Source organism: Aricia agestis, chromosome 4 (genome assembly GCF_905147365.1).
Source record: "Aricia agestis chromosome 4, ilAriAges1.1, whole genome shotgun sequence".
Lineage (NCBI taxonomy): Eukaryota > Metazoa > Arthropoda > Insecta > Lepidoptera > Lycaenidae > Aricia > Aricia agestis.
In genome coordinates this window covers 17572156-17585060 of record NC_056409.1, presented here as the reverse complement: position 1 = coordinate 17585060, position 12905 = coordinate 17572156, and the positions used below count along the sequence as shown (strand labels likewise).

Sequence of the window (12905 nt, the reverse complement as noted above, 5' to 3'; positions counted from 1 at the left end):
GTGTTGTAGTGTGTGTAAGGTTTTATTTGTTAAAAAAATATATGATAAAAGCATAATTTTAAAATAATATTGGCTCGATGCACTCCTTCTCCATATAAACTATAACTGTGCGAAATTTGATGCACCTACGTTTCCCCATTTTTCGTAAAAAGGGTTACAAAGTTTTTCTCTCACGTATTAATATTATATAGATGTATATGCTATAAATATATAGAGTTATCTCCATAAACCCTAAATGCGTTTATCAACCTCGCCATTATGATGCATTATATGAACTTTCCGGTAAGAGCCGCAGGACTTCTGAAAATGCTAATACGAAATTAACAGATGTATAGCCATAAGGTCCCCGACCGGCATAAGGCACACGCAAGTTCGCATGTCGGCCAAATCGATCACGATAATCGCTTTACTTATACCTGATTTGATAAGTGGACAGATTTCAAGCGATGTTGAAATTCTTGGTGCATCTTGGTACGATGAATATTAATTTAAAATGGCAGTTATCACCGCAAAGGGAGATTGCAGCTTGCAAGACGAGCCGCAGCACATTGTCAAGAAATCTCTTATCAAGTAGGATTAAAGGTCTTTGCTATCAAGATTCCAGTTGCCGTAGTGGCTTTGGAGTTTGGAAATTGGAATCATTTCAACTTTAAGGAGATATGCCTCGTCTTCTTCCTCCGTCTTTCAAACAGAATATAATCCAATGATTTATTCACTACGTTTTACCGTCTTTGGTCTTCGTGAGTTGTCAACGTCAGGTACACATGATTAAAATGTTATATTGATGCCATGTTTTTTTAATAGAATTTGTAGGCATCATTCAGAAAATCCAATTACCTACCTTTTGCCGCTAATCCCAAAAATTACATTCATTGAAATTTAAAAAAATTGATGCCATTTTAAAAACGTCAAGCTCACTCAGTACATGAGTGACATGACTCGTACCAACTCGTACTTGACTCGTAGCCAGTCGTAGCCCGTGGGTACCTTATTTTGCTAGTCGTACCTATACAGCGGTTATTTTCAGCTTTTTTTAGTGTCGATTACCATTTAAAACCTGAGTAGTAATGGCAAAACAAATTATAAAGCCATATTTTTCAAACTGGGCAAATATGGAAAAGCTGGTGCCAACTGAACAGAAGTCCAAATATCTAGCTTTCAGATCCAGATACGAAACATATTTACGACGGTAATTTACTTTCCTTGTTGATTTTGAATTTTGGTATCACATAATATTTTCTACATAAATTTGTATGTAGGTAAATATGTGATGCAATAAAACATTAAATTATTATTATTAATTTATATAATAATATGCTAATAAAGTTTTTTTTTTTTGATTTGATTTTTTAAAATAGTAATTTAATTTAATGTTTATCGCCACTTAAAAAAATTAAGCAAAGCATATTGGACAAAATGAATCTGAATGCTTACGAACTGAAATGTAATCAATAACTTCAATTTATCAATACACGTTTTGTAGAGTACGATCTCTTCCTGAGAGTCCCCCGAAAATCGACTGGGAACGCTACAAGAAGCTGTTGCCCGATGAGAACATCGTGAACAAGATGAAGTCCTCATACGAGGCGTTCCAGGTGCCCTTCCCGGAGGACACGCAGACGCGTCTCATCGAAGAACAATGGACAAATCTGGAGCCGGAGATAAAGGCGTTCTGTGAGGACATACAAAAGGACATCGACGAGTAATGTTTTTATTTTTTTAATAAAATAGGCAATAGTAAATTTTTAAGCACGTTTTACATTTACATAATCAATTTTTTTTTCACGTTTGTATGCTTACAAACGTGCAAAAAAATTATTATGTACCTATTGTAAAACATAATTTTTACAAAGTTGGTTTCGGAATTATCCCGATGCTTCGGAATAATTCCAAAACCAACTTTGTAAATAACTTTAAAAATAAAAAAATATTTTCAACGTTCTCTGTCCCAGGACTCAGGAGTCAAGAGTCAGGACACTAAATTAGAAATTATAAATGACATTTATACATTGTTTTAAACTTTTCAGGGCACAAAAGGAGCTCGCTCGTATCAAGACGTTGCCGAATTTCAGTGACATGACAATGGAGATGTTTGGCGACTCTTACCCGGACTTGGCCCTGGACTCCGTGAACAAGCCAACCTTTTGGCCTCACACCCCCCAGGACCAGCTGGGATATAAAATAACAGAGGCAGAACTCTATAGCCAAGACGACAAATAAGATGATGTGTAGTGGATTTTCATAGGGAGAGTAAAGGCTATACCTTTACAGTTACTTTTCATTTTATTTACCCAAATGGGTTGTGTAAGAATTATTATAGACCAGCTACTAAAGTTTCAAGTAAACAAAATGCATTTAAAATTGTTCAGAGTTTAAACGCCATAGACCTAACATGCACGGGAGCAGTGGAAAAATACATCAAATTCACTATGAACGAGTGCAGCATCGCTAATGGTAAAGTATTAAATATTCTGATATTACTTGAAATATCATCGCTTGCTTTAACGTTAACAACATTATTACTGATATATTACTGAGAGCACTTCGTTGCTTTCATAAATCGGTAGCGCGTTATTATTTGTCAAGCAACGCCAGGATGAAATACAAGCAGTCCTGGAACGTCCATGGATCAAACGGCGGATGACTGATTGTCTATGGCATGAAAGGGCTGCAGGGCTAAATATAGCGCCCAGGGTCACGCCGTTAGCCAAGAAGTCGCGCGTGGCAAATTGTGACAGATTATTGTATTAAGTTACGGGATTTATTTTTGACAGTAACTCGGATTTAATTTTAGAATTTTATTTGAAAATGACGAAGGAGGGTGGAAAATGCACAAAAAAGAAACACTGAATTATCGTCTTTTCCATGAACGAAAAAATTTGATCTGGGAATGATGACAAAATGGCTGATCTTGAAAAACCTAAAAAAAACGATATTCTTTAGAACTATTATCGGATTTCAACATAGCAACGAACAATTTACATAAAATCAACCCAAAATATTACAAATTATTTTTAATGAGAGCTAATAACTCATTGTAAAATCTTAATTAACCAGACAGAACAGAAAACATTTTCAGTATTTCAAGTGCACTTACATTTAATATGCAATTAAAGTGGGTTAGATTTTATGCCTCACGAACAAAACACAAAACAACCTTAAAAACGTTTATTTCGTAACTAATTTCCAGAACGTATAATATACACGTATACAAATAGACAAGAGTAATGTTTTCTGGCAACGCTCTGCGCTCATGAATGGACGCAGTTATTCGAAAAGTGGGAGTGTGTGTGTGTCTGTAAATGAACGAACGAAAGAATGAATGAAGAACGGATAATCAATGGAAATGCATTCGTTAACTTTTTCTCCCGTTTTCGTAATAGATTTTTTACCGGCCAGCATTACGTGGTTGTTCGGAGCCGCAAGTCGTTCGGTTTATGATAGGTTATGGCCCATTATGTATTGGCATACGTCCAGTTCGAAACGATTTCCCTACCTAATTTCGGAACATTATCGTCCGTAGTAATCTTTTAACGATCTTCTTTATGCATGCGTTTTATTTTTCTTTCTGAAGAATAGCTACTATTAAAACAGTGTCACATAATATGAAGTTACCTATTAACAAATATCTAATTAATCAAGTCATCAGGTGTAATTATAGTGATTTAGTTGTATTTCAAAAAGTTGGCAAGAGCGGAGGGATCAGTGAAGAAAATTTTAGTGTGGATGATTAATACTGATTTAAAATATAAACTTTTGCTGTTTTTGCCACAGTAGTTGTAGTTGGCATTAAATACAATTTACAAAGTGATCATCGGCGGCTACTTTCGAGTCAGAACAACGCTCGTCTTCATTAATTCAAATGCATTCATCCTTTTCTGTCGATCGTTATGTTACTTCGCAGAAATACAACTTTCCTTGTACCCGTATCTGGAGTGAGCTGTGAGACAAACCTTATACTTTGAACGAGACGATCTTGTATATTTGAATATAATCCGTGTCTCGGTAACGCCCGCAAATATTTCTATAAAATTCGGTATAAAGGTGGTTTTAGGGAAGAAGAAATTAAAAGATCTAGCTAGATTTTATCACCAGAAACCTCCTATTCTTTTTAACTGCAAGCAAAGCTCGACCTCTCAGAAACTATTATCTTAAATTACAAGCCAATAAATATCTTGAAGCTGTGATAAAAGCTTTGAATTACATCAATTCACATCCGGTGAATTTTTCCGAAAACTCGTGCTCTATAAATAGGAAAATCTTCTTTTACCACACCGCAATACTAAAAGCACAAATCTAATTCATTCGGCATTTATGAAGTGTAGAATTATTACTGAAACTCTACCTAACGTTAGACAAGTTAAGTGCGAATATTCAGGCCTGGCTATTTCTGGTTTCATGAATGCAAATGAACGAGCAACAAATATCAGACAAATTGTTACAGTTTCTCATGCTCTGAAACTGTAGTTTAAACTTTAAAGCCAAACATCACAAGACTTGCTTGTGATTATACTTTGTTAGGATTCATTATACTGAACTAATATTATATAGCAAATTTATATTATTTCGTATGGTCCAAACTTTAAACCACGAGCCTTTTTATGAGGTTTTGTGAAATTGTGATTTACCTTGTTTTTGACCGACTTCCAAAAAGGAGAAGGTTTAATACGTTCGGCCAATATTTTTTTTTATAATAGAATATCATAGCGTTCGGCTGTATGTATCTTTTTTTTTAATGTTCAACGATAACTCAGCCGTTTGTGGTCCGATTTTCAAAATTGTTTTTGTGTTGTATAGGGTTTACCTCGAATTTGGTACCATGTTCACAAAAATGGTGATCAGATGATGAAATCCTTGAGGAATCGAGGGGACTCCTTGAAATTTGTATGGAAACATATAGTGATTTTAGTTTTTTCTGAAATATTCAAGGCACATGTTCCCAAAAAGTTAGAGTTGACACCAGATTATTCCCTGAATCCGACGGTACTCAACAGAACTTTTGAATTCTTTTAGATACGGGTTCGGGGATTTTGGCGCTGTTTAAATCACTGAAGAGATAAGCCAATATATCAATTTGATTAATCATCATCATCACAATCATAATTGAAGACGTGAGTTGAATAACACGACAACTAACATATTACTTATTTTTTCCCTTATAATTTGTACAAACCTTGTAGCCTATCTACTTCATTACCTGGCTAATACATCTGGCTATACATAAAATGCACAATATTTTTATTAAAAAAAAAATTTTTCCAGCCGTAAAGCCTCCATTTATGTAAAAAACGGCAATTTTTTACGTTCATTATTGTGTTCTTCCACTCACGTCTTCAATTATACCATGGGTCATCACATTATGACCCAATTCGTGATAATTTGCACTAAAGCTGATGTTTTTGATGATTGTTTCGCTGTTTGTGGACCGATTCTCAAAATTCTTGTGTTGTTTTATAGGATATAATCTAAATTTGGTATTACAATTACGAAAGTGGTGATCTGATGATGGGATCTATGAACAGTCGAGGTAAATCCTTGAAATTTATTTAAACACACATGGTGGTTAAGAAGTTGGTTCTAGTAACTTAAATATATGTTACAAATAAGTTAAATTTCATACGAAGGCGTCTCTTGATCCGAAGGCACTGAACAGAACTCCTGAACCTTTAAAGATAAAAGTATAGAAATTGCAGCATCGCTTAGATAACTGCAAGCATTTACCACAATTTCGCTTACAGTAACATAATTTTAATAGTTAACATTCGTAGTGGTTATTTACGCATAAAGCCTTATCTTGAAGATAACTAAAAAGAGTGAAATTACTATTTTTAACAAAAACCAGTCCCAAAAGTTTCAGATATTCTGACATTGACTGAACTCACGATTAAATTAGCTGGTACCGACTTCAAAATAACGAAGACTGCAGTATGTACAGAAATAGTTGAGATTTAGAAGAATTCTGAAAAAGGCACTATTAAAGAGTAAGAGTTTTAATTTTTTGTTAAAAATAATAATTTTGACTAAAGGAGAGAGAATAATCGGCCAAGTGTCCGATCACGCACGAAAGCTTCCGGAGTTCCGGACCGTTATAGAGCGAAAATAGGCCGAAAATTGGGTTTTTTGTATGGGAAACCCCACTTACAAAAAACACATTTTTTGTAATCCCATACGCGGCAACAGAAATACACAATCTGTGAAAATTTCAGAAGTCTAGCCTAGTAGTTCTCGAGATACAGTCTGTAGACAGACACACATCGAAGTCTAGTAATAGCGTCCCGTTTTACCCTTTAGGTACGGAACCCTAAAAAGGTAGAGTACCAATGTATTAGAAGTAGCACACAATAAAATGTACAAAGTTTTTATTTATGTAAGAACAGTTATGCCGGTCGATAAACGTAACGTAGGCGATTGACCCAGCCGAGTCACTGCCATCTCATAATATTATAACAACATATAAAACTGCCCTACGCCAACATAGCATAAAAGTTAATATCCATAATAATATTATTATCATAGAAATTTACACTACAAGTTAATTGTTCTACTAGACCGACTCTACATAACTTTTTGTTGACAACATCAACATGGGTTGTAGATATAGTAGTCGTTTAATAAGTCTCGCATGATCACTATTACAAACTCTACCAAATTCGGTATTTCGTACTTCTGCAGAAAACTATTACTTTCTATGGCCGAACTAAGTCTGCAGATACTAGCAATAGGAGCGGAAATAGATGGCGCAGCTTATCAATGAAGTTGGAGTAAGAACTGCCGAGTGCCGAGATTGGATACAGACGTACAGTTGTGCACATATGCGGCGTGGGTGGAAGGGTGAGGACCACCTGTTGCAGACGCTCTATATATAGCCACCCCCCCTCTCCCTGCCCGCCCCCCGCGAGCCTCACACCCCGCCCTCGCCCTCAGCCCGTGACTAACTTGCGAAGTGGAGTAGTCATAACTGCGGATAGGTCAACACTACATAAATTAATACAAACATTGTTGTGTCTATTAATACCGCACGTGAGTGTGGTTTATCTTATATAATAAACATCACCGAAGGCTAGGGATCTTAGACAACTCGCATTCGATAATTTCGACAAAAATTCAGGAAGGCCTGAGAACACGGAGGAGTCGAGTACATTCAGTACTTATCCTGTTCAAATTATTTTATTGAGTGGAGACTGCATCAATACAAGTCATGCCGAAAAGCATCACAACTTTTCGAAATAAATAATTTTTTGGATGTTAGCACAGCAGATATCTACTGATCTCTGTGCTAACTGCTATGTTGTTTTGGTATGGATGATCTGTGCCTATGCATGAAATCCTGTATCAAAATTGCAAAGCACCAAATAAACTGAAAACGAAGAACAAAGCCAACTTTGATCTACAGAATGTTGATAGCAGATTTATGGGGTGGGCATAACACTAGGCGCCGAGCGCGCCAATACGCCGAGCAAAAAAAGATTTACGGCTAGCCTTCTGAATTACCTGATCAAATCAGCTTATAAAATTGCTAAAGATGCATTGTATACAAAAGATATATTAATCTCGAACGTGCGTGTTTTACACTTTACCTTATCCAGGACGGAATCGGCATTGTAAATGGTTCATTAATATTTGTGTTTGGTCAGCTGAATGCAAAAACGGTTTGATAAGCGGGGCGCTAAAGTTTATAGCTGTTGTAAACATTGCTAGTTGCTACGGTATTTTTAGTACTACTAATATATATTCTGTGCTAGATGTAGAGTATTGTAGAGTCAAGAGTTTAAACTCAAAAGGTAACTACGTGATGCCATGGGAAACCCTTTAAAATATATTCCCTAAGCGGTTTGGCCGGTACACCACGAGATCACAAGCAATTGTATGTAACGATTACATTATAGTGGCGCGATGGCGCCGCGGATGCATATAAATCGAGCCTAACAGACTAGTGTTCCCGTAGAGTATTTAGGACTAAGCAAGTAAGTATTCAAATAAATAGATAAATTGCATCCTATGACACGCGAAACGCAAATAACCAAGCAACATTGTCCTTACATCATCTTCGACATTTCTGCATTTAGTCCTTGGCTCTTAACTAGACATAAATAAAAGATGTGTCTGATCATGTAAATAAACTATAGTACAGACTAAAGACATTTATAACTCAATTCCCGCATTATAAAGTGCTATTATATATATTAGATGACACCCGTAACTCCATTGCACCGAAATTCGTTTATGGTGCGAAACTCTACATTTTCCAGCGACAACAACTATCCTTTGTCTTTTCCCGACTCTCAGAGTATCTCCATTACTTTCATCTATATCGGTACCTACCAGGCGCGGTCGCAGCCTGAAATTTTGGGGGGGGGGGGGTCACTCAGTAGTCACTACACGTTTTTTTTTTATCTGCGCCCTCGGACGGTTCCGGGTTTTATTTTATTTTAAATTTTACCTTAGATTTTGGGGGGGTCATGTCCCCTGTGACCCCCCCCCCCTTCGGACCGCGCCTGGTACCTACAGCCTTTTAAGCGTGAAGAGGTAACATACACACTTTCCCATTTATAATTTTAAGTGTGGATTTAAACACTCGCAGGCGACGTGCGGCTCATATCAACCCATAGAGCAAAATAATACAGTATGTATCAACCACTCTGTATTCTCGGCGTATCTAGATCGCTCAGATAACGCGAACCTTGACTGCCACTGACCTGATATTTCTACGAATTTTTTACAATAGATTACGACTTTATTTCTACGTTTATAAGCCTTTTGAAACATTTGAAGTGAAATATGTAGTAGCGTATGGACTTATAAAAACTTTGACGTTGAAGTAGCTAGTAAAGATCTTTATCGCAGAGTAAAACGAATATAATATGTAAGTATACTCGAAAATCAAAATATTTCGAAGGAAAACGAATTTTGAACTTACTGTTATCCAGTACTATCTAATATTATACATGCAAAATGTCTGTCTGTCTACTACCTCTTCACACCGAAACCACTAAACCGATTTTGCTATTTGGTATAGAGATACTTTTCATCCCGGAAAAGTGTTATGGTTCCCGTGCGACAAACGAATTTTGACGCAACGAAATTCGCAGCGTTATCGCGCATGTTATAAGCACTAAATTATGACATAAGTATCAGCCACGCTATTGTTAAGAAAAAAAAACTCAATAAATAAGAAAAGGCTTACAAACAAAGCGTGCAGCACTTTGTGGGTGGGGCCGACACAATGAACATAATATTATGCAGCACGTAATGATAATTGATAACATAATATAGTACGAGATACGCCATATTAATATATCAGAGTCGTCGAACTCTACGGCGTCAGACGCATGCATTATGCAAAGGTATCTGTTACATCTGGATTCATCACATTTTGGTTCACACCCGTCTTAAATTATGGCCTTATACAAATTTATATAAGGATTACCTGCAGAATACTTTTCTTTTGTTTCTGATATGTTATAACTTATTCAAACTTATAATATGTATTTTAGGCGTGTAAAATATAGAGATTTTGTTTTCAATTTAATAATATGTATATTTTTTATACGCCCATTACAATAAAATCGTAAAGTGCTTAATACTAGCCACCAAATCATCCTAAATCTTTTAGAGATTCATGTACACATAATCCAGAATAGTATGTTGATGACTTAAGTAAAATTAATTTAAAGGAGCTTTAAGCTTTAAACTAGATCAAATCTGTTAAAGCTCGCGGTTTTAAAGAGTTATAGTAATATCAAACTGTAACGCGGATTAGGCAAGCCCATGATGCGTATCGTCACTAATTAATTCATAATTAAAAATTCTATTGCGCCCGCGCAGACGGCATCGACCAATTACCCTGCCCACGCGGCGCGCGCCAAACTGGACTCTATCCCGTGGGCATAAGGTCAAAATAAAGACTTGAGACTTCGTATGAAGGGCAAGCGACAGTTGTTTTATTTTGTACTATATTTAGTAGTTGGACGGAATTGTTACTGTGCCAGCTTTCGAGCTATATGCGGCGATCGACATATTTGATAAGTTTTCATACAACTCTATGATATGTGGTGCTAATTGCTAGCAATTTGTTTGGGTTAATGAAAGTCTTAATTTACTACTTTATTAGTGTTAATATGTAGTGGTAAAACTACTACTTACTACTACTTACTTACGTACTAGTAAAAGCTGTTAATCACTCTTTGTTGGGTGCTTTACGTTGGTAGAGCAGTTCATATTCTGATGTGAAGCCTAATAACGAATTAAATACAATAGAAAGTTTAATTCTACAAAAAATCTTCGTCTTATTAAAAAAGTTCTACGCAGCTAAGTTCTGTTAAAATACGTTATTTGCAATACTGAATATCTTTTTAATTTTTTTTTTGCAGACTATTTGCAGACTGCATTTAGCCTAATTTTATAAAACTTGAGAAACTTTTCACAACATCTCGAGAGGAATCTGTACGTGTCTTGTGGAAGTTTCGCCGAGTGCAGAGCGTGGTGTAGACACAACATCGTCGACGTAGGCGTGGGATAACGTTACATAGGAACATCTGCGTCTGCGCAAAAAATGTCGCCCAAATACCTATTACAAACCTAAATCCTGTCTAGTGATTTTAGCGAGGTGCTCTCGAGGGACGAGGATTGTTATTCCTCAAATATGAAACGCACATTGTTGATGTTGGTATGTAGATAACACTTCTTTTTTGTTGTAAATTAACATTTACCTAGTTATTTACATAATATTAAGTATGTAGAAATAAGTAGATTTTATAATAATAAACCTATTAAGTATAATAAGTAATAACATAACGTAATGAATTATTATTGGTGTTTGCATATCGTTCGATTGAAATCTATAAGTAAGTATTAAATATTTTAGTGAGGTAAATGATAGGAGTTATTTTTGCAAACAGCGCTGGGGAATTTTGTTTTATCGCAAGGAGTTTCGCTATTCAAACATAAACAAGAACTAATTATTTATCTTATCACGATACGGTTCTAAGAAACCAACTGTTTGGTCGCCATTGTGTTCGAATTTTAAAACGTCATGTTTTTAAATCATGCCAGGACCATTTCTACCTGCTCGACGGTTGCAAGGTGCACACACAGCCAAACACACATACGCACACTTTGCACACGATGAACCCGCCAGATGTCATGAAATGAAATCAAAAAAATCACACATGTGTTTAATCTCCATAATATTCTTGTTACAAAAACGAATTTGAGTCAGGACTCAGGGTAAACTTATAAAATTCTGCAGCAGGAGGCGCAAAAAACTTGATATTATTGTTACTCTTTGAAATAAGAAAAATTTCAAATTGAGAAATTAGAGGTGTTATGCCTTATCTACATTCTACATGACTGTTTAAATGTCAGTCAAACGAGTACGCAATCTTAAGTAAGCTGATAAAAAACTGACGCCAAATCTTAGATTGCCAGTAGATTTTTTTTTGTTATATGGAAGCTAGAAGGATAGGTACTTACTAGCTTTTCTATTTAGAACAAAAATTGAGTTCTAGTAACTGTTGTTTAAAAACCTACCCATGTCCATCCCAAGACAATTTGAAAACGGTTTAGTAGTCTAGGAAACCTTAGTACAAATGACAATGTAGGTAGAGCTTAAACTTATAGCAAAAACAAAAGAACAAAAGCAACTACTTAGGTACTTAATTGTCTCTTAAGCTTGAAACTTTATGAACTTTCAAGTCTTTATGAAAAGAAGTTTAGTAAGTATTTAAAACTCGATACTTACGATCACTAAAAAATCCATAAAGATTCCTTAAAGAAAAAAAAAACAATTAAATGGCCACCCAGGTAGTAATAGTATATCTATCTAATATTAATGATCTTAACCCATTTAGACCCAAATGAAACTGAGCCGTGGAAAACATGAAATTTCTTTATTAATTTATAGAAACCGATAAAATTATTAGGAAAGCACAAAAAAACTTACTTTTTTTTTAATTTTAATATAAAAAAATTGCCGTCCTCAAATGGGGCCAATGGGATCAAACGGTGTGAAAATTTTCGATACATTATTTGTGAATTTACCGTGTTTTCACACATTTCTCAAATTGCCTTTGACCTTTTTCATGACGTAATGCTAGCCCACCAGAATAACGCAGTTGTTGGGACAGTTTTTCGGGAAAGTGACCCTTCATGCTGCAGGTTTGGCAGTACAGATACGAGTATGTATTGCTGGTTGCAGGATTCTACCGCTTGTATGTCTCAAGTATTGACGACCAAATGCCGCCGAAATTGGAGCTGATTCAATCCTTGTTTTTATTACTTTGATTATGCAGCCGCCATGCGTTTGCCTACCAAACGTTTGCCTAACAGTACCTACCAATTACCACCAATTTTTGTTTCGTATAACAGTGCAAAAAAATCGATTGACCAGTTGACTTGACCCCACGCATAGCTTTGATAAAAATGTAGGAAGCTACCATCCACATTATTTCAACAGTAATACATCTGTTTACTTTTCCCAGAAGAAAAACGCTGTTATGGCTTGGCCCGATCGCATAGACATTATAATCCAGTCGACGTAAAACAAATTCTAATTTAATTGGTCGAAAAGGTAGCCAAACTCGTCGTTTTCTTTTTTTTCATATCCTTGACGAATACGGGAGGACACATTCTCTGTACTGCCTTGTCCAACAGTATCAGTTGCACAATGGCCAGCTTCTCCTTGGAGTAATGAAAAACTGGTAAAGAGATACATTGTCGTGAAGGAAATACGACTAAATATATCTTGCCACTGTCATTTTCAATCATGGCAACTTCTTGAAGTCCATAGTATTTATCATTTTCACTATTGAAAACCCTTTAGTTCATTGATTATACGAAATTGATCGGTAGACAAAAACTGGAATAAATTACATCCAATGTGCCCATTAGCCCCAAATAGGGACACT

General features: G+C 35.8%; 2 protein-coding genes across 6 annotated transcripts in view; one reads left to right on the top strand and one right to left on the bottom strand.

Moving 5' to 3' along the window:
• LOC121726630 (ETS-like protein pointed) overlaps positions 1 to 12905 on the bottom strand; it is a 141998-nt gene that overhangs the window by 124532 nt on the left and 4561 nt on the right. The window lies entirely within an intron of this gene.
• On the top strand, positions 983 to 2250 carry LOC121726632 (ATP synthase subunit d, mitochondrial-like). 2 transcript variants are annotated; one of them, XM_042114073.1, is made up of 3 exons: positions 983 to 1189; positions 1484 to 1702; positions 2073 to 2250. In XM_042114073.1, exons 1-3 carry the CDS (start codon positions 1068 to 1070, stop codon positions 2218 to 2220), a joined length of 489 nt encoding a protein of 162 aa, XP_041970007.1. In that variant the 5' UTR covers positions 983 to 1067; the 3' UTR covers positions 2221 to 2250. The 2 variants fall into 2 exon arrangements, with proteins under 2 accessions (XP_041970007.1, XP_041970006.1); XM_042114072.1 differs by having other exon boundaries at positions 2028 to 2250.

Bases quoted from the DNA above. Each gene is read 5' to 3' on its own strand.
- LOC121726632 (XM_042114072.1), top strand. From the start codon at position 1,068: ATGGCAAAACAAATTATAAAGCCATATTTTTCAAACTGGGCAAATATG. The intron at 1,190-1,483 runs GTAATTTACTTT...CACGTTTTGTAG, and splicing joins TACGAAACATATTTACGACG to AGTACGATCTCTTCCTGAGA. The intron at 1,703-2,027 runs GTAATGTTTTTA...TAAACTTTTCAG, and splicing joins ATACAAAAGGACATCGACGA to GGCACAAAAGGAGCTCGCTC.